At 35.8% G+C, this 21,861-nt stretch overlaps 1 protein-coding gene across 1 annotated transcript in view; it reads right to left on the bottom strand.

Annotated features, from left to right (window-relative positions):
* The window catches only part of Vps11 (vacuolar protein sorting 11), a 457,238-nt gene that overhangs the window by 244,580 nt on the left and 190,797 nt on the right, over positions 1-21,861 (bottom strand). The window contains exon 13 of the mRNA XM_090408066.1: positions 1,709-1,783. Coding sequence (XP_090264192.1) covers positions 1,709-1,783 — 75 coding nt within the window. The remainder of the gene's footprint in view (positions 1-1,708; positions 1,784-21,861) is intronic.

Below are 21,861 nucleotides of genomic sequence, written 5' to 3'. Positions count from 1 at the left end.
AGTTTTGCTCTCAACAAATGTCAAATTGTGTGAGCAGACTCCCATGTACATTTGTTTCTGTTCAACACTGAGATCACGAGGAGTCGATCATGTACATACTCAAGTTGCTGTTTAATTCACCCACTGCTACAGCATGGTAAATCTTTCCAAATGATTTTTTAAATTAGCAAAAAATTCCCATAACAATATTCTTTTGTCCTCCTACAATAATCAGTCGACTAGCTTTCTTGTCAGTCAGAGCTGCAATGGCAACATCTTCATTCCAAATGGCATCAACAGTACAGGTAAGTGATTACAGCTGAACAGTAGTGTGCCTACACTCCTTTTCTAACAGTCTTCATTGGCAAGGTCTCAGGTAAGATTCCAAATTAATAAATAGCTGGTGCAGTAACCAAGGCAAAGATTTTTCAGAATTATAACATATACTTTTCTATACATCATAACAAACTGAAATATATTTGCTCTATTAGTTACTCAGAAGAGCATCTTACTTCTAAGCGTTATTACTTCATATTTCAAAAATATAGAACTTGCAACAAATTTTTCGTAGTAGTAGTATTTAGTTGTAATTGGAGAATTAAGTATTGGAAGACATAGCAAGATAGCAGAGTAGAGTGTCCTCACGTGACACCTCCAAGAATTCATCACAGGAAGGCACTCTACTCTGATATCTTGCCATGTCTCCAATACTTAATTCTCCAATTACAACACAACACTACTACTATGATCAATGCCATCTACCACCCATCACCAATTGTGAATGTTCTCATGGCTGATTTGCCAGTACACAAGATGAAAAACCCAAGTTTCTGAAAGGAAAAAACCCTGCTACTTCCATATAAGATCAGCTAACTCACCTTCAATTGAAAAAGTCCACATAAAGGTTCCTTGCATCTCAACAAGAATCAAATACAGGTTTCTTCCGTAGCAACTCCCATAACAATATTATTTTTTCCTCCTTCAATAATCCATCAATCAGCTTTCTAGGCAGTCAGAGCTGCAATGGAAGCACTCTCACTCTAAGTGTCATCAACAGTACAGTGGTTATAATTAATCATTTCTCTTTTGTAAATTTAATACACAGGACAAGCATTATCAGCTACATATATTTTAAAAAGGAATCACAACATTTGTTTAAAATCTCATAACTGATTTTAAAAATCAAAAATTTTTATTTTGTGCTATACCCGCTGTACAAGACAACCACAAATTTAATACTTGATGATAAGCTTCTTCTTATACACTTTTACTTTAATATAATGTATGCACAGCAATTACCTCAGATGTTTTCCTTACTGTAATTTATGAACATGTCTTCCTGAGGCTATCGGCAAAATTGTTTGTTATGTTTATACCAGTCTTCAGTTTCGTATATATTCATGTGATCATCAGTAAGGTTTCATTAGAATTTAAGTGAAAAAATTAAATGCTTGACCAACTGCAGGTGTGAGAATCTCTTGATGTTTTCCATTGCCAGATTCAAAGGTGCAGATTTTATATCTGGATTATAAGATGATCCCTTGTTTCAGCAATTTTTTTTTAACTTTAAATACTGTCTTATATGCTGACATATACAGTACATATGAGGTGTTTGTGAAATGGTACCATATAATTAATCACTTCATTCCTATATGTCATAAAATAGGTTAAACATTATCAGCTACATATATTTTAAAAATCAATTACATGGTTAAATGTAATACATTACCCATAAAGATGATCTCCATATTGTCTGAAAATATCAATTAAACCTTCTTCATCATACTGTTGACTTTTAGCTAAACTGAAAGAAAATAATTTTATAAACACAAACATATAATAAAGAAGATGTCATCTAGAATCTTATGCCATACTTCAAAATATTTATGGCTTAGCTGTTCCAATTAAAAAAATGATAGCAAAAGCTTGTACTTGTATCTAATTTCATGGACATATATCTATATATTAAATAGTACAGAAGATGTCCACTATAGTGAATTCCTACAGAAACGAGAAATTGTTATAGCTCATGGTTTACTATAGCAATTTTTTTTGGGAAAAATCGATTCCCCACACAGACACACACCCAGTCCATTCTCCAAAACAAAAGAAATAATTGTATATGAAATCATACATATACAACAGAACAAGGTTTTTATATGGCAAGAACTACAGATAAACAAAGGAAATTGCAAGAAATCATACAGTACATCAACCACAGAACACAAACGACTGGTAGGAACAATACATAAAGCACAAAAAACACGAGAAATCCAAATGCAGATAACAAAGGAAGACATAACAGAAAGAAGAAATTAGAAGAGAATGAAAAAAATTAAAATCCAGAATTAAATTTTAAATTTCAAAATGATATGTTAGCTTAAATTAATATCACTTACCTGAAATCATAATGAACTAAATATGTACAGTCTGTAACATTAAAATCCAAATTAACTTTAAAACTTCAGCATTCAGTCACCTTTAAAGTTTATCTTCACCAATTACAAAGAGGGAGGTAGCACAAGTGATGAACATAGTCATCTGCACTAGTCAGCTCAAGGAGAAATGTGATTTGCACAGCTTATGTGAACAATTTAACTTCCTAAATCACAGACCCAATACTGAACAGCTGGCATAAATTGATACTGTTCTCTTATAACTAAATTAAAGAAATATGGCATGATATACAGTAGTTCTTTAATCAAAATTTAATTAAAAGTTGTGCAGTTTGTGTGGGTAAACAGTGTTCAAGAGATTACTTACACATAAGCTAAAAAACTGCTTCAATTGAGAATTTTTTATTTTATTTTTTTATGGAAATTTTTGATTTTAATGGTACAGACTGCTCATATTTAGTTCATCTTAAAGATTTCAGGTAATTCAAGCTAAGATAGCATGACATTTCATTTAAACATTAATTCTGCATTTGCATTTTTATCTCTTCTAGTTCTTTCCGATATGTCTTCCATTATTGGCTGCCTTTACACTTTTTTTTTCATGTTGTTACATGTTCTCTATGCTTGTTCCAAACATTCTTTTGTGTTCTTCCATCAACATGCGATTTTCCTTGACTTCCCATGATTTCCATTGTTCTATTTCTCACAATATCCTTTGTTCTATTTCATGTGATTTCCTTTCTTTGTTTCTCATGATTTCTTTTGTTCATGTCAAGGTCTTGCCATACATAAACAGTGTTCTGTCATCAATGTATGATTATCCATTTCCTTTACTTACTGATTGTGACATCGTTTACTACTAAAAAGTTTATAAAACAGCATTGGTTATATGGAGCTTAGGTCACAACCTCTTTTTTGCAGTATGTTACAGAATATCATTTTTGTTATAATGGTCAACAAAGTTTATCATACCACTCCTTAAACTCTTCACTGTCTGCACATTCACCACCCTCTCTCAGGTAATGCATTCCATGTTCCTACCACTCTCCATGCAAAAAAGCTTACTTCTTATCCTTTTATTCACCAGTGGCATCGAGGGCTCGTTAAGGTTGGGTGTGCTGTTGTGTGGATTCCCATCAATTTGATTATGATTGCATTTTTATTGATGTATGAAATTTAAGAGTACATAGTGCATCAGCGCTCATTTTAATTGGTCCAATGCAATTAATTGTAAAATAACTTTGAATACTTTAATTTATCGATTAATAAATTTTAAATATTTCCATATTTGATATATTTCCATATTCCATATATTTCCATATTTGGCATAAAGGTCACGTGTCGTTTAAGCACAAAGGGTTTATGCTTTGTGGTGAGATTAGATTATCATTGGCAAATACTAGAGTGAGACACCGATAATTTCAATTTTGAAATGATTTTTAAATACAGCCATATAATATGCATAGAAATCAGAAAAAAATAATCACTTGGGAAATTATTTTTCCAGACTGAACCAAAGAAAGAATGAAATAACTCATTTTACTTATTTATAGACAAATTCCAACCTCCTTCGGCTATAAACAATCTTACAATCTGTGAAAGCTCTGGCAGAAAATGGGACATTCAGTAGATCGTCAACACTGTTTCTCATTGTAAATATGAGCAAAAAAGTTATAAATTATTTAGAAAAAATTACTTTATATCAGTGTCCTAAACATGTCAGTTCACACTTTATGCATGCAAAATAGATTAAACTCAAAAAAAGAAAAACAGCAATTCATGACAAAATGAGAACGTTCAAATGGATGGGTTGACACAATAACCAATCACAGCCATTGATTTCTGCATGCTGTTGCTTAACACCCACACCCTGCTACACCTTCTGGATGATTTAAAACCACTGGAATGCTAAGAATTTGATCCACTGCACCATTTATACATTTGTTGAAGGCTCAAGGGTGTTTGTATTTCTGACTGCACAACTGAGTTATTAACGTGAATGCAATGTTATGTTTATATTCCTATTCATTTGCCCACTTTCCAGCCTATTCAAACCCTCTTGAAGAGACAAAATATCACTACTATTACTAATAACCCTCTTAAGTTTCACATCATCTGTAAAAAATTGAACATCTCTCTATAGCAGTGGTCACAGGACTGTGTAACATATGCCAAATCCATATGGCACCCTGTCAAATGCCTTTGTAAAATCCAAAAAACTGACAATGCTATAGTTTGATACCTCCACTCTACTGCCACCCATAAGCAATGCTGCTATCTTACCCTCCTTAACTCTCCACAAACCTGTTCCATTGCAAGGCTTTCAATTAAACAGCCAAGTTAATGGCACAGTCAGTTTCATAGCACATTCCCATAAAACATGTCGTGAAATTCCATCTAGGCCCCCTGCATTATTAACATATGGCATACTCAGCATTTGAAATACACCCTGTTCCTTCACTTCCAACACTTCACTCATTATCCTTCTAAGAACGAAGCCTGCTCTACCAGGATGAAACACTAATAAAGTAATCATTAAATAGCTCAACTATCATCTGCTATGGTCACCCAATTCCCATCTCCAACTAGCAAGCTATTTGTCACAGAGCGAAAAAACTTGCTGGTATTCTCCTTGAATTACAGTGCCAGTCTCCTCTTATATTCTAATTTTTCTCTCCTTACAATACTAGTCACTTTCCATGCAACTGTTCTCTTGACTTATTGCTCCTTACATCTATAAGGTGCATGAGGTCATGAGTTTAGCGTGCCATCCTCTTCGGTCCAGTGCTGCTTCTCTTGCTTTCCCCCAGCTCGACCATCCTAGTTTGTTTCATTCTTCGATTACCATCCAGCTAATAATGTCATTTTGGGTCTTCCGCTCTTCCTTTAACCACCAGACGTCCATGTCAATGTTATTCTTGTGTGTTCTGATGTTGGTATTCTCAATACATGGCCTATCCATGTACATCTGTGTTTCTTTAACTCGATTGTAATGGGCTTGGTTTTGGTTTTGTTGTAAATTTCAATATTTGAGATTTTATTTGGCCAGTAAATTTTGAGAATTCTGTGTAGATGTTTTGTTTGGAAGGCATCAATTTTATTTTCTTGTTGTTTGGTTAATTTCTATGATTCACTTCCATAAAGTAATACAGATTTAACAGTTGAGTTGAAAATTTGCACCTTTAAGTTTGTTTTTATATTGGATGATTTCCAAATTTTCTGTAAAGTTTTAAATACACAGCAAGATTTTTTTATTTTTATTGCAATGTCTTCATTGGTACCACCCTCCATGTTGACAGTTGCTCTGAGGTAATTAAAAGTGTTTGTCACTTCTACTTGATTTCCATTTATAAAGATTGGGTCATTCGTTTTACTGTTGATTTTTAATATTTTGGTTTTCTTCTCATTGATGTGTAAGCCTATTTGTTTAGCAGTTTCCTCTAACTTTGCTGTCTTAATTTTCATGTCTTCAAATCTAGATGACAGTAATACAATGTTGTCAGCATAGTCCAAATCTTCTAATGTGGTGTCAATGTTCCATCTTATTTCAGTTTGCAGGTTTTTCAAGGTATGTCGCATTATCCAATCTATGACAATGATGAAAAGTGTTCCAGACATGACACAACCTTGCTTAACACCAGTTTTGATGTAAAAACTTTCAGAAGCTGTTCCATTTAATAGAATTTGTCCTTTACTTCCATCATACAAATCTTTTATAATACAGGATGTTCGGGATAAATTTGACATATTTATAATTAATTATATTTTTCCGTAAGTTACATGTATTAACACACACTTCTCTTCATTTAAAAGTTTGGACCCTTCTTCATTCATATACAAGATGTCAGAAAGGATGGATAGCTGGAACCCACCTGAATCATGGAAGAGAATAACTTGTATCATGATGATTCGTGCCCGCCATCAAAATAAGGATATTACGACTGCTGCCCAATGCTCCCTGAATACAGTAAAAACAATCAGGCATGAACTAGAGACTTGCAATGGTGACTACGAGGATGTAGCAAGAAGAAAGATCCCTAGGAGACGATCTGATTGCGTTCGTACAGCAGAATTCCTCGCAAATCTGCAGGAACAGGTGTTGAAGAACCCTGGCATTGGAATTCGGGCTTTGTTCGTGGAGTTGCTAACTGTAGTCAAGCCCTGGATAACAAGGGTAGCCAATGGTAGGCCGTATGTATGGCAGCAGGATTCGGCCCCTTGCCACACCTCTGGGAAAAGTCAAAAATGGTTGTCTGAAAATTTCTACGACTTCACCAGTCCAAATGTTTGGCCTCCAAACTCCCCAGACCTTAACCCCATGGATTATTTTGTATGGGGCGCAGTTGAAAAAGACACCAATCGCACTTCCAGTAATACAAAAGCCCAGTTAATGGATAAAATTAAAACAGTTTTTGCGGCCCTTCCCAGGGAGACTGTAGCATCAGCTTGTTCGAGGTTCCGAAGCAGAATTGAAGCTGTGATCGATGCTAATGGTGGTTATTTTGAGTAAATCTTGTTGATAGTATTGTAATTAACTCTGCCTGTAATGTTTTTTTGTCAATTCATTAAATTTAATAGATACAAAGAAGATTTTCTTTTTCCTTACGAAACTGTCAAATTTATCCCGAACACCCTGTATATATTATTTTGTCAGGAAATACATAAATTTTCAGGATTTTCCATAGACATTCTCTGTCTATGTCATTGAAAGCTTTGGCAAAATTAATAAAAACTGAGATACATAGTTGAATTTAGTTCAACACTCTGTTCAATTATGTTTCTAAGAATAAAAATTTCATTCATTGTACTTCTTCCATTTCTAAAGCCTGCTTGATCTATTCTCAGAATTTTCTCAATGCTATTTTTTATTCTGTTTATTATGATTCTAGTGAAGATCTTTGATGGTACTGACAATAGGCTGATTCCTCTCCAATTGGTGCATTCTGTAAGATCACCTTTTTTTGGAATTTTGACTCTTTGCGATTCTTTCCAGGTACCCGGAACCTTCTCAGATGCCCATATGATATTAAACAGTTTATACAGTATAGTTGCTGATTTTTTACATCAGCTTTGAGGTTCAGCACTAATGTTATCATTTCCACCTGCTCTTCTATTCTTATGGATCTTGATTGCTTCCATGATTTCTTACACTGTGATCTCTCCTGTATACATGAAATTCGAATTGATTTGGCATCTCTTCGAAAGGGGTTGAGAGTTTATTTTTCACTTGGTTAGACTATAATAAGTTGTTAATCCTTTATCCAAGTGTGAGCAAACAAAGTTTGCACCTGAAAGTATCTTCAGGACTGGGGTAAGGTAGTACAACACCAGAGTAATTTAATAATAAGGTTGTACACCCTTTGGCAACTCATATAGGTTGGGATGACCTCTCATTGCTTCTGCCTTGGTGTCTCCACTACTGGGCCTGGCTCCCACTGACGAGACCTCAATAAAGGTCAAAACTGGTATGGGTAGTGGCCCTTGCCTTAATGCATAACATTACACATATCCGCAAGGAGATGTGCTTTGCATTATGGGAGATACTGAGATAGGAGTGATGAAAGCTTTCTCCACCTTTGCAACAAGTTGCCCGGTGATATACTACCTTACACCAGTCCTGAAGATACTTTCAGGTGCAAACTTTGTTGTTTGCTCACAACTGGATAAAGGATTAAACTAAACTTATTATCTTTGAAAGGGGATTCAATATTTGGATTTAGAGAGTCGTGTTTAACATTTAATAATTCTTCAAAGTACTCTTTCGATCTTTGTTGGATTTCTTGCTCTCGAGTTAGTAGTTGACCATTTTTATCTTTAACCCCACATTCATTCATCTGATAGGTTCCTCAAAGTTGTCTTACAATTTTATAAACATCTCCAAGATTTCCAGTATCATTCGCTCTCTGAGCATCCTCAGCCAACAGCTGATAGTAGTTTCTCTTGTCATTTCTTGGTATTGCTTCTGATATTCTCCACATAATTTTTCTTATTTGCAGTTGTTTATTTTCTCTTTTATCTTCTTCCTTTCTTCGGTTAGTTTTAATGTCTTTCCTGTAATCCATTCTTTGTGTGACTTCCCACTTGTCACTCCTAAAGTATCTAATGCAGTTTTATTGAAGGTTTCTTTACACTTTCTCCAGTTGGCTTCAATCTTATTTTCCTCATAATTTTCATTTGATTCTTCCAAAAATGAGAATCTATTCTTCAGTTCATTGGTAAATTTCTCTTTTATTTTCCTTCCGTTTATCAATGTTATATTTCATTTTCTTATTCTTTTTTAGTTTTGAATTTCTTGCTAGCTTTAATTTAACTATTGAGGTTAGCAGAAAATGGTCCGAAGCTGTATCATCTCCTCTTTTAACCCTTACATCTTGAAATGTCCTCTTGAAAGTATTACATATAGCAATGTGATCGATCTGGTTTTTTGTTTTTCCATTGGGGGAGATCCATGTTAGTTTGTGAATTTCCTTATGTTTAAAGATACCTCCTATAATGAGGTTATTTAATTCACAGAAGGATGTAAAAAGTTCTCCATTTTCATTTTGCTCACCACTCGCTTCGTTTCCTATAGCACGTTCATCCTCCGTCTCTCTTTTCCCTACTTTAGCATTCATGTCTCCCATCAAAATTAACAAGTCGTGTTTAGGGACTTTATCAATCACTTTTTGGGGTTGGCTTTCCCCATTTCTTAGGCATCATTTGTGGGTGCATATACTTGTATGACGGTCAATTTCATGAACCTGGAGAAAAATCTAGCTTTAATTATTCGGTTATTGATTGGGTTCCATTCCATCAGACTTTTCCTTGCTTTCTCATTTACAATCACTGCAACTCCTTTCTCATGTCTTTCATCATCTCCCGAATACAATATATATTTGTTGGTTGTTTTTATCCCACCAAAACCTGTCCACCTTGTTTCAGCAATTCCTAAGATATCAAGACCGTATTTACTCATCTCGTTCACTATCTGCCTAGTTTTCCAATTTGGTACATTGTGCGAACGTTCCATGTTCCAATTTTAAGTTTAATTTTAGGATGAATGATTGACTTCATCTGCAAGTGAGGTTCCACGAGGCTTTGCCCCACCTGCATCATAGATGTTGGCTCCCCTCTAAAGTCCTGTAAATATTCGTCTGTTGGGAGACCACAAGTCTTAGCACTCTGCCCCAAGGGATTTCTTGCTTCACTCGTGGTTTCTGTAATCATGGTTTTTTTTTTTTTTTATGAGGATGGGTGATTAGCCCGTCGCTCAACCTTCCTCTTTTAACCGGGCTTAGGGCCAGCATACGTTCCCACATATGGCAGAGTTAACTGTTCTCTACCTCTCTCTTTATGTCTTCCATAATCTCTTTTTCTTCTGCAAATCCCCTTTTATTTCTGTTGTCATCCATTTGACTCCAAATTGCTTTATCTTCTTCACTCGAGGTATACAATCTGCCCTTGCTGTCAACACCCTTTTTTTAAGTATTTCCCAGGCTAATGACCCTCTTCCTTCAAATTCTTTCATCTATTGTACTGTTGCAAGCTGATTTCTAAGTCAATGATAGTTGCTTGCCTTATAATTACACAAATTCTTCTGTTTTGATACTTCAACATGCCTATTCATCATTCAAATCAGGACTGCATGGTCACTCTCACCAATGGGGGGGGAGGGAGGGCAAGTATGACATCTCAGTCACAAACATGCTATGACTAAATCCAAAACTTTTGATCCTCATGTTCTCACCACCACATAGTGCCTAAGACAGCCGTCTCTCAAGAAATTGAAAAACTGATTTCCCATACTGCTGCATGCAGTCTCCTTTTCCCAGTTTATATCACAATAGTTGAAGTCGCCCATAACGCCCACTCGATTTGCACTTGCCAAATTAATCTGCCTAAACATTTCCTGCTCATCACCAGTTATATTCCCTGGTCTGTAGCAACATCCTACTCAATATCTTGTCTTATAAAGATCTATCTCACACCATATACTCTCAAAGCCATTTGTGTTATCTGCACTGTGATTCTCCACCCTGATAGCACACAATCTCTTATCACATAACACTCCACCACGACATTTATCTTCCCTATCCTGCCAAAATATGCTATACCCTTTTATTTCTATCCCTGCTAGAATATCCTCTTCAGTTAACAAAGTTTCACTGATACTAACAAGAATGAGTCATTCAATGCCACAAACTCATTCCCTTTATTTCTAATGTTCCTAGCATATGTATACAGAAAAACCATTGCATTGCCAGTATTCTTATGGGCATTATTACTCCCCTCATACTTCACCTGGTTCTATAATATAGCATACACTTTCTCATTTCTCAAGCCACTATCCTCACATGAAGCCATCCCAACTACATCACACCTGTACAATTCTAGTTTCTCTGCTCTGATACATTCCCTTGTGCAGAAAACAACAGTCTCTACAAATGTCTGTGTCCTGCATTTAAATGTAATCTAACTCTTACATGTAGCTCTCTTCTATTCTCAAATGTATAATGCACATCCACATATTCCAGACCTCTTTCCTACACATTCTCACTATCATCTCATTCATTACTACTGCTCTTCTCCTTCACTCTGCACTATCATACTGGAGCAACATGTTCATCATCTTACCTCAGACACATTTCTGCTGCACTATCTCTAACATCAACTTAAAATCTGATGCTACACGACTTACACTACCTTTACAACATATCTTTCCTATGTAGGAAAAGTGGAGTCATTTTCAAAATACATGTGTATTCAATAACTGAAGCACTCATCTTCTAAATCAGTTCAGATAAAATGTGTGTGTGTGTGTGTATATATATATATATATATACACACACACACAGGTATACCTCGATTAATGAAGATGATGCGTTCTACAAAATTACTTTGTTAAGTGAAACTTCGTTCTCAGAGGTAAAAATTCTATGGCAGTAATAGATATACGTAAAGAAAATGAAAGACTTTATTTTTGAAAAAAGAAAAGCTTTATTAAATAAAAAGTCAATATTACATACCAAACAAAGATAAAATCACGACATTTTAAAATACGAATCTAAAATTGATTGTTGATGCTTTTTTTCTCTTTGATTTAACAATTGCCTATATGGATTTATTGCATTTAACACTGATCGCTTAACAATAACATTTCTTCCTAAATCAGGTTCATTTTCACTGAAAAAATTTAAAACGCTTTCAATGTCATTCAAGCATCTTTTTAAATCTTTGGTTGCTAAAACTTTTTCAGTAGGAACTTCTTTAATTTCACTTTCATTTTCTTTGGCTTTGTTGCTAACAAGTTTTTCTAAATCTTCCACTGAAAAACCATCATCTTCTGCATTTAATAAATTTCTTACATCCTCTTCATCGACATTTTCAAAACCTATTGATTGAGCCATCTGGATAACTTCATTTCTAATCTCTTGAATGTTATTTTCTTCTTCTAGTACAACTTCTGGCATTATATGCGCCAAACTCTATTTAAGCATTTCTGAGTGACTTCTTTCCAAGAGCTATTAATGTTTTCAATTGCATCTTTAATGGTGTAGTTTTTCCAAAAAGAAAAGTTTTAATTGACATTTGCTCTTTATCTTCCAGTTCAATTAAATTGCTTAATGTACCACACAGATAATAAGCTTTAAATGTTGCTATTACTCCCTGGATCCATCGGTTGAATCAGGGAAGTTGTGTTTGCTGGAAGAAAGACAACTTTGATAGGAATGCATGTGTCTAACGTATTAAGATCAGTAGGATGTCTAGGAGCATTGTCCAACAACAAAAGAACTTTTTCTTCAAAATTATTTCTTTGGCAATACTGTTCCACTTCTGGACAAAAATGGTTAACAAACCAATCAGTAAATAACTCCTTGGTAATCCACGCTTTTCTATTAGCTTTCTATATTACAGGTAAATTGTTTTTATGTTACCTTTTAACACCCTCGGATTTTCTGATGATAAACTGATAATTTTAATTTAAAATCACTAGAGGCATTTGATCCAAAGAATAACGTTAAATGGTCTTTGGCTGCTTTGAACCCAGCTGCTGATTTTTCTTCAATAGAAATGAAGCTTTTTGATGGTAGCTGTTTCCAGAACAAACTGCTTTCATCAACATTGAACACCAAAATTTGTGAAAATTTTTCACATTCAATTATTTCCTTTAGTTTTTCTGGAAACTTATTCGCCTGTTTTTTAAATTTCTCAAACAAACCACGAGAAGCCACAAAATGTTCCGTAATTTCTTCAGTTTGTTTCAATTTCAGGTGATTAAACAAAAATAATGCTTTTTCTTGAATCACTATTTCAGTTAAAGGCATATGATGTTGTGACATGTCATTTATCCACAAACTTAACATTTTCTCCATTTTTTCTAAATTTGGACTCCTCCAGCGAGTTAATTTTGCTGTTGTAACATCCGTAAAATTCTGAGCAGACTGTTTCATGTTTTTCTGATTGACTAAGTATGGTTGTTAAAGTTGACTGCACTAAGCCTGAAGAAGTGCCACATCGGATTTTCTTTCACCCCTTTCAACACGTACAATATTTAATTTAGTTTCTAAAGTAATTGCTTTTCTTTTCCTTGATTCTTACATTTTAACTAAATGGGCAGAAAAACAAAATATCAATTAATATTTACAAAATCTACAATAATGTTATCAGAGAACATATGTCATTTATCGCAATGCACCACACTGAAACACACCCTAAGAAGTGTAAGCAATGACTAAATTAACGTGGATGATGCACAAAATTGTTAAAACAGACACACCAATAGCTTGAGAGTACATGACGGGTCGCTGTCATTCGCCAATCGGATGATTGCCGGGCAGTGACCTTAAAATTTTAATATTTTTACGTAAAATGGGGCTTGAATATTTAAATATTCTTAAATATGGTGCCCTTCTTCCCTAAACCATCCTATTCCAGTTTTGTACACTCTTAATTTTCAATATCAATATCAGTTCAATTTTCTAGCGAATAACATTTTCAGTGAATTTTTTCCACGATAAATAGTTTGTGCAATGAATTTCCCTAGTGATGAATTGTCCGTGAACCGACAAGGACCAGGCCAATTCAGCTGAACATTCCTTTAGAGTACGTGATGATACCCCCATCTTTTTCTATTGCTGAATATTTATTCAGGTTATGCAACAGCTCTTTAACCTCATTCTCGTGCACCCTATCTTTTCATCCAATGTAATGGTAGCACTGTGCACCATGTTACATACACTTGGTTGATAGATCTTAGAGAAGTGAGCTCATTATTTGAACAATCTCTAACTTCTGACACAAGAGTACTGTTTACATTCAATAAAGTTATTTTTCTACATTCATTTATTTCTTTTATATGCAGCATAATGATAAAATTCTTTTGGGTTGCCTTTAACCTGCACAGTTAGTTTCTTTTATATATTCTGATTTAACTTTCTATGCAATACTCTTAACGTTTCTGGCTTGCACACTTTATATATTTCATAACTTCTCTAACTTTTATTTCTCACTATATTCCTTCCACATCAAATGAATTTCTTGCTTATTAATGTTGCACATCCATTTCAGTGCTGCCCTATTTAAGCATCTTTTTAAAGCTTCTAATGAATTTCCGATATCCTTCCCATTCAGTAACTGATGCCATGGAACCAAAGATAGTATTCTCCTGAGTATGTCATAATTTCCAGCTTTGTTGTTCGGAAATTATGCCTCTAAATATATTCAGTCAGATCATCCCCATAACAGTTTTATTTATTATTTATTTATTTCTATATTTAATTTGTTCTCACTAAAAATTAGTATTATTATTATTCCCAACCTCCATGCAGTCAAAAGCCTCAATAAAGTCTATCATATATTTCCATAAACTCATCCACTGTTTGCACTTTAACCATCCTCTCAAGCAATGCATTCCATGCTCCTACCATTCTCCATGCAGAAAATTTACTTCTGATGTTCTTCCTTTTGTAACTTCCAGGGATGCTCCGCTCCCCCTTTGTCATTGATCCTTCCCATTGTTCTGCAATATGAAAAATCTTCCCAGCATCAATCAGGTAAATATCTCTCAGGTTTAAATGTCTCAATTATTACTCACTTGCCTTCTGTCCACTAAACTCTGTAATTTGCATGAACTATGTTATACAGTTCCAATATTGTTTTTGTTTTCTGAATGTGCACTCTCTCCAAGATTATTTCATTCCCTTCAAATCCCAGTGATAGTAATCTGAGAAATCAAGGTCTGATCAAAGCTTTATTACAATGGAAGGACCACTGTTATTCTCTGCTGGTGAATGTCTTTAATATTGCAGAAATTCTCTAGGGTGTCTTCAAACTTTGGCATTATATCATCAGAATTTCAATTTTCTATCTACCATCACCCAAACATCCATTACTTCCTCCACTTCTTTTTAACTCCACCACATGAACATGCCATCTGTGGATCACATTCAAAATCCTATATTCAGCTGCACTAAATTGATACCAATTCACTTGCCGACCTTTCTGGCTTACTGAAATCCTCTTGAAGAGCCAAAACATCAGCAATATTACCCTCTCAAATTTCACATCATCTGAAAACAACTGAATATCCATCTACCTGTACTCCAGTGACAAGAACTCTGTTAAACTTCACTGGTAGCCTTTCTATTTCCTGAACCTGCTCCCCCCCCCCCAAATAAAACCCTGTGATATCTATTAGAAAGTAAGTTATCAATCCAATCCACATATCTGATATCCAAACCTGAAATGAAATATCGTAACTTAAACAATAACTTGTCATGAAGCCCCCAGTCAAATGCCTTCGCAAAAAGACAGTATGTGCCTTATCCCTTGTTAACATCTCGTTACTCTATTATAAAAGGCCATCAGTTTACCAAAACAGGAGCTCTCCTAAGCAAAACTATGCTGGCCAGCAAAATTATATTGCCCTCATTCTCTATACACCTTCTTACCAATTTTTCCAAATTCTCAACCATCACAGAAGAAATACAAATCTGTCTATAGTTTGATACCTCCAATCTGCTACCATTCATATGTAATGGTACTATCTTACCTCTTTCTGCTCTTCAGGAATTTGTTCCATTGAGAGACTTTTATTAAACAGCCAGGTTCATTGTGCAGTCAGTCAGCACATTCCCTTAAAATGTAGCAAAATAATACTGTCAGTTCTTTTACTTACTGATATCCAGAGTGTTTAATATTCAGAATACATCCTCTTTATTCACTTCTGATCCTTAGCAATTCCTTATTCCTCTAGGGATAAAGCCTGCTTTACCAGGATTGAACAAACTAATAAAGTGATCATTAAATAGTTCAACTATATCATCTGCCTGGTCACCCAACTACTATCTCCATCCAGCAAGATAATCCATTCACAATAATTTTTTTCTGAGATTCTTGGGTTGCAGCACTAGTCTCCTCTTGTATGTTAATTTTGCTTTCCTTACTATACTAGTCACTTTCGTAGTCTGAGCCGCATGCAATTGTTCCCCCCCCCTCTCTGTGTTTAATTTCTCTGATCATCATTATCAAATTCCTGACATTTACCCTCAAGGGGTGTACAGGATATGATAGTACTAATGAAAAATTTACATCATTACTAACTTCCTACCTACAATTTTCTGCCAAATCAATCTGTTACCTGTCAAAGCTACAACATTGTCAGATCTTATATTTATAAATCTATCTTCTAAGGCACTTTTTACCGTATCAATCCACCTATATCTTGGTCTTCCCCTGGGTCTTTTTCCTGCCAACCTGGCAGAGAACACTTGTTTGGCTAATCTTTCCTCGCCCATTCTGTTTAAGTGACCATACCAACTAAGATTAGCTCTGCTAACACATTCCTGAATGCTGACAATCATTCCACCACTCTGTTTACCTTTCTTATCATACCAAATCCCTGTCAGTGCAATGTGAGTAATCCTATGGCTATGATCACTCTTTGTTGACTCTGCAGTATAGTATATATATCCTCTCATTTTTTAAGCCACTATCCCCATGAAGCGACCCTTGCAATTTTAGTTTCCTGTCCTAACAAGCTCACTCGCTCAGAAAACAAGTCTCTCCAAACACCTACATCCATCTGTGTTCATATGTAATTCATTTCTTGCATACAGCTCCCTTCTATCCTCAAATATACCATCAAGAATCCACATATTCCAGATCTCTATCCTTCTCCACTCTGCATTTTTATCATACTGATGCAACATATGATCATCCCTCTCATAATTTTCTACTGCACAATCTCTACCATGAATCTCAAATCTGTTGCTACACAATTTGCATCACCTTTCAGGTCATTTGCACTAACCACCTCTATCGTCTCTTATATTTCACCTAGTCTCATTGCAGGTATCACACTCTTCATGCATGCACTCTTCTCTGCATATCCCAAATCAATCGAATCTCCATATATGATATGTCTTTCTCTCTCTCACACACAAACACCTCTTTCTCTCCTGCTTTTCCTCCTCCTCATTTCTCTAGCCCTTGCTCCCATATGCACTCACTCATCTTCTTCTCTCGACTTCCTCCAATTTCCTCTCTTTACCTGTCTCTTCTATCCACTAATCTTCTTCTTGCCCTTAATCTCTCATGACCTTCTTTCACATCTAATCTCATTCTCCTTACACTAGCTAACCTCTCTAATCTCTCCATTCACCCTCCTTGAACTGAGTCTTCATACCTTGCATTTCCTTTCTCTGTAGTTCTTTTCTCTTTCTCTCTCCACACTTCCTGCTTTCACCAAATATTCAGCTGAACATTCATCATCATCTTTCAAAAAGTTTCCCTCTGCCATACTGTCCAAGGTCAAATCCATAGACACCACTTTCATATTCTCATTACCCTTTAACATGTTACTGGACCTACAGTCTATATTGACTCAATTCTGACACATTACCTCTGCTTCTGCTGTTAAACCCTAAGACAGTGCTCAAGGCATGGAATGCACTTCTCACTGGCTACATTTAATACACACACATTCCTGTCACTCATTTGCCACCTTCTAACTGATTCTAAAAATCTCATATAATCGTTTTACTTATTATGTTCGTTTTTACGGTGTTAAGTATATTGAGTGTAAATTTTATTAGTGTGGAATTAATGAGAAATAGATAAGATAATCTAAAAATATATACATATGTTTACATTTATTAATACAATTCATCATCATCTTCAAATTCCTGACATATACCCTAAAGGAGTGTACAGGATGTGATAGTACTACATGAAAAAAATTACATCATTACTAACTTCCCATCTACAATTTTCCAAATCCGTCTGTTACTTGTCAAGACTCCAACATTATCAGATCTTATATTTCTATCTCTAAGGCACTTTTTACCATATCAATCTATCTTGGCCTTCCTTTGGGGTCTTTTTCCTGCCAACTGGGCAGAGAACACTTGTTTTGCTAATCTTTCCTCTCCCATTTTGTTTAAGTGACCACGATACCACATGAAATTAGCTCTGCAACGCATCCCTGGATGCTGACAATGTCAAGTTCTTTCCTAATATTCTTGTATGATATTGCCATTGATGCCATATGTTCATGGCTCTAATCTTTCTCAGGCTCTCATATCTGCAGTCTCTAGTCTTTGGCCAAGTGTTTTACAGCTGACACAGCTCTCAGATCAATAGGTTAAAATTGGTTTGAACACTGCATTGTATACAACACATTTAGTGTTTTGACTAATTTCTCTCTTATTCCATATAAATTTAGTCAGTTGACTTCCTTCCTACCATACCACCTTTTTTGATTCTGTTGTCTATTTCCATATTTAATTTACCATCTTCGCTAAAAACCGTCCCTAAGTAGCTGAAATGTTTTATTTGTTCTATAGGTTCTCCATTCACAATGCAGTTGATATTTTCAATGCTTCTACCTATTTGAATTGTCTTTGTCTTGTTATTGCTGACCTTCATACCATATCTATCACAACAGTTATTCAATTTAGTCAGGGAATCTTGCAGACTTGTAGTAGATTTATTTAGTAGTATAACATCATCCGCATAAAGCAAGGAGCTGACATTAACATCTCCAATTTTGATATCAGGCTTAACACCACTTTCCTTCATAGTGTGATCCATATAAATAATGAACAACAGAGGGGATAATGTACATCCTTGTCTGACCCTAGATTTAACATTAAACCATCTTCCTGTACTTCCATCAATTCTAACTGCTGACTTACAACTCAATAAAGGCTAAGTATTGCTTGATATAATGCCCCACTGACAGCCTATTACTGTAGCATTTTGAATAGTTTTTCTCTTGGCACCTTGTCATATGCCTTCTCCAGATCTACGAAACTTAAATATAGATCACTTTGATATATTCCCATGATTTCTCAACACTTTGTTGTAAAGTAAAAATCTGATCCTGACAGCTTCTATTTGGCCTGAATCCTGCTTGTTCTTCACCCAGTTCTCTTCCACAATCCTTCTCAACCATTTCTCAAGTACACTTGCACATATCTTACCAGAAACACTCATTAGGGAAACACCTCTGTAATTCTCACATTCAGTTTTATTTCCCTTTTTATATATGGGTACTATGAGAGCTCTGCTTCAATTATCCGGAATTCGTCCCTCTGTCCAGGCCTTCTGAACTATGCAGTGCAGTCACTGTAAGACATTTATACCTCTATACTTGAGCATTTCTGGTCAAATATCATCTATTCCTGCTGCCTTTCCATATTTCAAGCCTTAGATGGCTTTTTCCTACTTCAAGATATGGATATATGTATTCCTGACTGCAATTCTGTTCAGTGTTTTTACCACCATGCTGTCATCACTGCTTGTTTTAATTTAGCAATTTTTTGAAGTAATTACTCCATACTTCAAGGATATCTATTTCTCCTGTTTTCATGTCACCTTTATCATCTCTAATTCCTTTTACAGCACTCTTTCCTTGATTTCTGAGCTTCTTCAACAACCTCTAGAATATCTTACCGCTTTCTTGATATTTATTTTCTATGTTCTTACCAAAGTCTTCGATAAGATGGAATAAGTGCCAGCTGAATATGGAAGATAGAAGAGTAGTAGAGGATATGTGTTAACTCTAGAGTACATTTGAGTATAATATGAGAGATATCATTAGGTGTTGTAACAGTGGTGCCATCTGAATGGGAGAGAGTTGGGAGTGTAGGTGAGCAGAAGTTGTGTCCGATTGCTTTTGCATGGGGGGGGGGGCCAAAAAGCACAGCTTCTGTTTGGGAAAGAGATGAGCTTTCTGCTATTGGCCTTTATGAAACCAATAGCAGAAATGAATTTGAATTTGCTGATAGCTGATTTACATTTATTGTGAGCTTCGGCATAGTCTGAGTAAAAAGCTTGGATTTTTAATGCAGGCCACCTACTTTCATACACCTTCTGTTGAACCAAGACTTGGATAGGAATTATAGATGGAATTTTGAATGAATGCCACTGTCAATGATTTCTATTACGCACTCACTGAAGATGTTTGTCCAATTCAAAACAGCAGAAGCTATAGTTGTGCAAAAGAAGAATTAGTTCTGGAGATCATCCTACTTTGTAGTGCAAGAGGACATGAGGTTGGGTGCAGTCAGAGGAAGGATGTTCTGTGAGAATGGAAACTTGCACTGAATTTTCAAGAGGAGAGGTAACCTCTACAGTGTGTCTGGAAGGAGAACTAGTTTAAAAAAAAAAAAAAAAATCAAGTGTATTGGGAAAGTGGAAGGGATTATCTGGAATACGGGTAAGTAGCTGAATGATTTAAATTATATCATTGCTTACAGCAGAAACTTCCACATTTTGTCCAGCTTGATCAGTAGCATTGGAGAAGGAGAGTCAGAGTTGTGGACATTCAGGTGACCTAGGACAATGACTTTAATAAATTTAGTTTAATCCTTTATCCAAGTATAAGCAAAAAAAAAAAAAAAAAAAACTTAGAACAAAAAATTTCCGACGATGACTTTACTTATTGTAGAAAGGCTTATATGCTGGTTAAACATGATAACCAAATACTTAAGGAATTGACAGCATACACTAGAAATATAAATTAACTCAACTTTAATATATACTTTCCGATATTTTGGCAACGTCACGTTGCCATCTTCATGGGAATTTAAGATAAAGACATGTGCACGCAAGTACTACATAAAAGCAAATGAGAAACAAAGCTGCCATTTTCCTGAAGTCCTCATGGTGCCCCCTGACGGGCTATATTAGGTGTTCTTGGCCTTTCGGCTGAAGTTCTTCTGATATATGTTTCCCAAATTTGGGGCAGTCTCATGCATCCAAATTTGTTAAGGTTTGGCATGTTCTTAAGGGCTGAGGCTGATTCCATGAATAGTCTTTCATATTTGAACTTGCTGCAGTGAATTACTGTGGCTTTCTTCCACCTTATTCTGTGGCGAGTATCCAGAGCATGGTCTGCAAGCCCAGAGTGGCTGTACTAGTCAGATGTAGTCCTTGTGTTCTGAGATTCTGATATTTGCTGCCCTGCCTGTTTGGCCAAAGTAGGACAATTTACAGCTGCAAGGGACCTGGTATACACCAGGTAGGTCTAGGGGAAGCGGTTGGTCTTTAGTGAAGCAGATAAAGGATGACAATTTTCTATATGGTCTGTAACAAGAAGTCAAGTCATGTTTTTTTAGGATTTTGTTGATTTTTTTCTGAGGTGCCTTGGATGTAGGGAATGATGATGGATTTAAAGTAATCTTTTTTGTGAAGGGGGGAAGGTGGGTTGTGGATAACTGGTTTTAGTATTTTGGGGATTTTTTTTGGGGGGGGGGGATAGCCATTGGCTGAGAAAGTGTTGAGGATGTGATTTAGTTCAGTAGTTAGGGCTTGGTCATTTGAACAGATTAGTTTTGCCCTGTTGAATAGTGTCTTAATAACTCCATATTGTTGTGTGTGTGTGGGGGGGGGGATTGGTGGTGAATGTATCTACCTGTATGGGTGGGTTTTCTATAAACTGAGAAAACCAAGTTCCATCAGGTTGGCGGGTGACTAGTGTCTAGGAAGGGGAGGCTATTGTTTTTCTCTTTTTCCAGGGTGAACTTGATTCTAGGGTGTTGGTTGTTTAAGTGTGTTAAGAAGGAGAGGAGTGTATCCGGGCCATGTGGCCAAATAGCAAACACATCATCAACTTAGCAAAGCCATATGGTAGGTTTTTATGGGGCAGAGTTTAAGGCTTTCTCTTCAAAAGTCTCCATAAAGAAGCTGGCCAAGGGTGGGGAAAGTGGTAAACTCATGGCTGTCCCCTCTATCTGTTTGTAGAATTTTTCCTGTTTCCTGCCAAACGAAATAGACTGAGTTCATTGTGAACTGAAATAGGGCTGAGATATCGGGAGGAAATTTAGCTTAGATTAGCTCTAAGGTTTCTTTGAGGGGGACATTTGTGAATAAGGAGGAGACGTCTAAACTGATCATTATGTCATTATGTTGGAGTGTAGGTTTTCTATACTGGCTTTGAAGTGGGCTGAGTTTTTTTATGTGTGATGGTGTGTTGCCAGTATAGTGTGAGAGTGCTTTGGCT

This window comes from Typopeltis vanoorti, chromosome 18 (genome assembly GCF_054136105.1).
Source record: "Typopeltis vanoorti isolate ZY-2024b chromosome 18, IOZ_Tvanoo_1.0, whole genome shotgun sequence".
Classification (NCBI taxonomy): domain Eukaryota; kingdom Metazoa; phylum Arthropoda; class Arachnida; order Uropygi; family Thelyphonidae; genus Typopeltis; species Typopeltis vanoorti.
The sequence above is the reverse complement of the archived record's forward strand: the minus strand, read 5'-3'. Positions and strand labels throughout refer to the sequence as shown.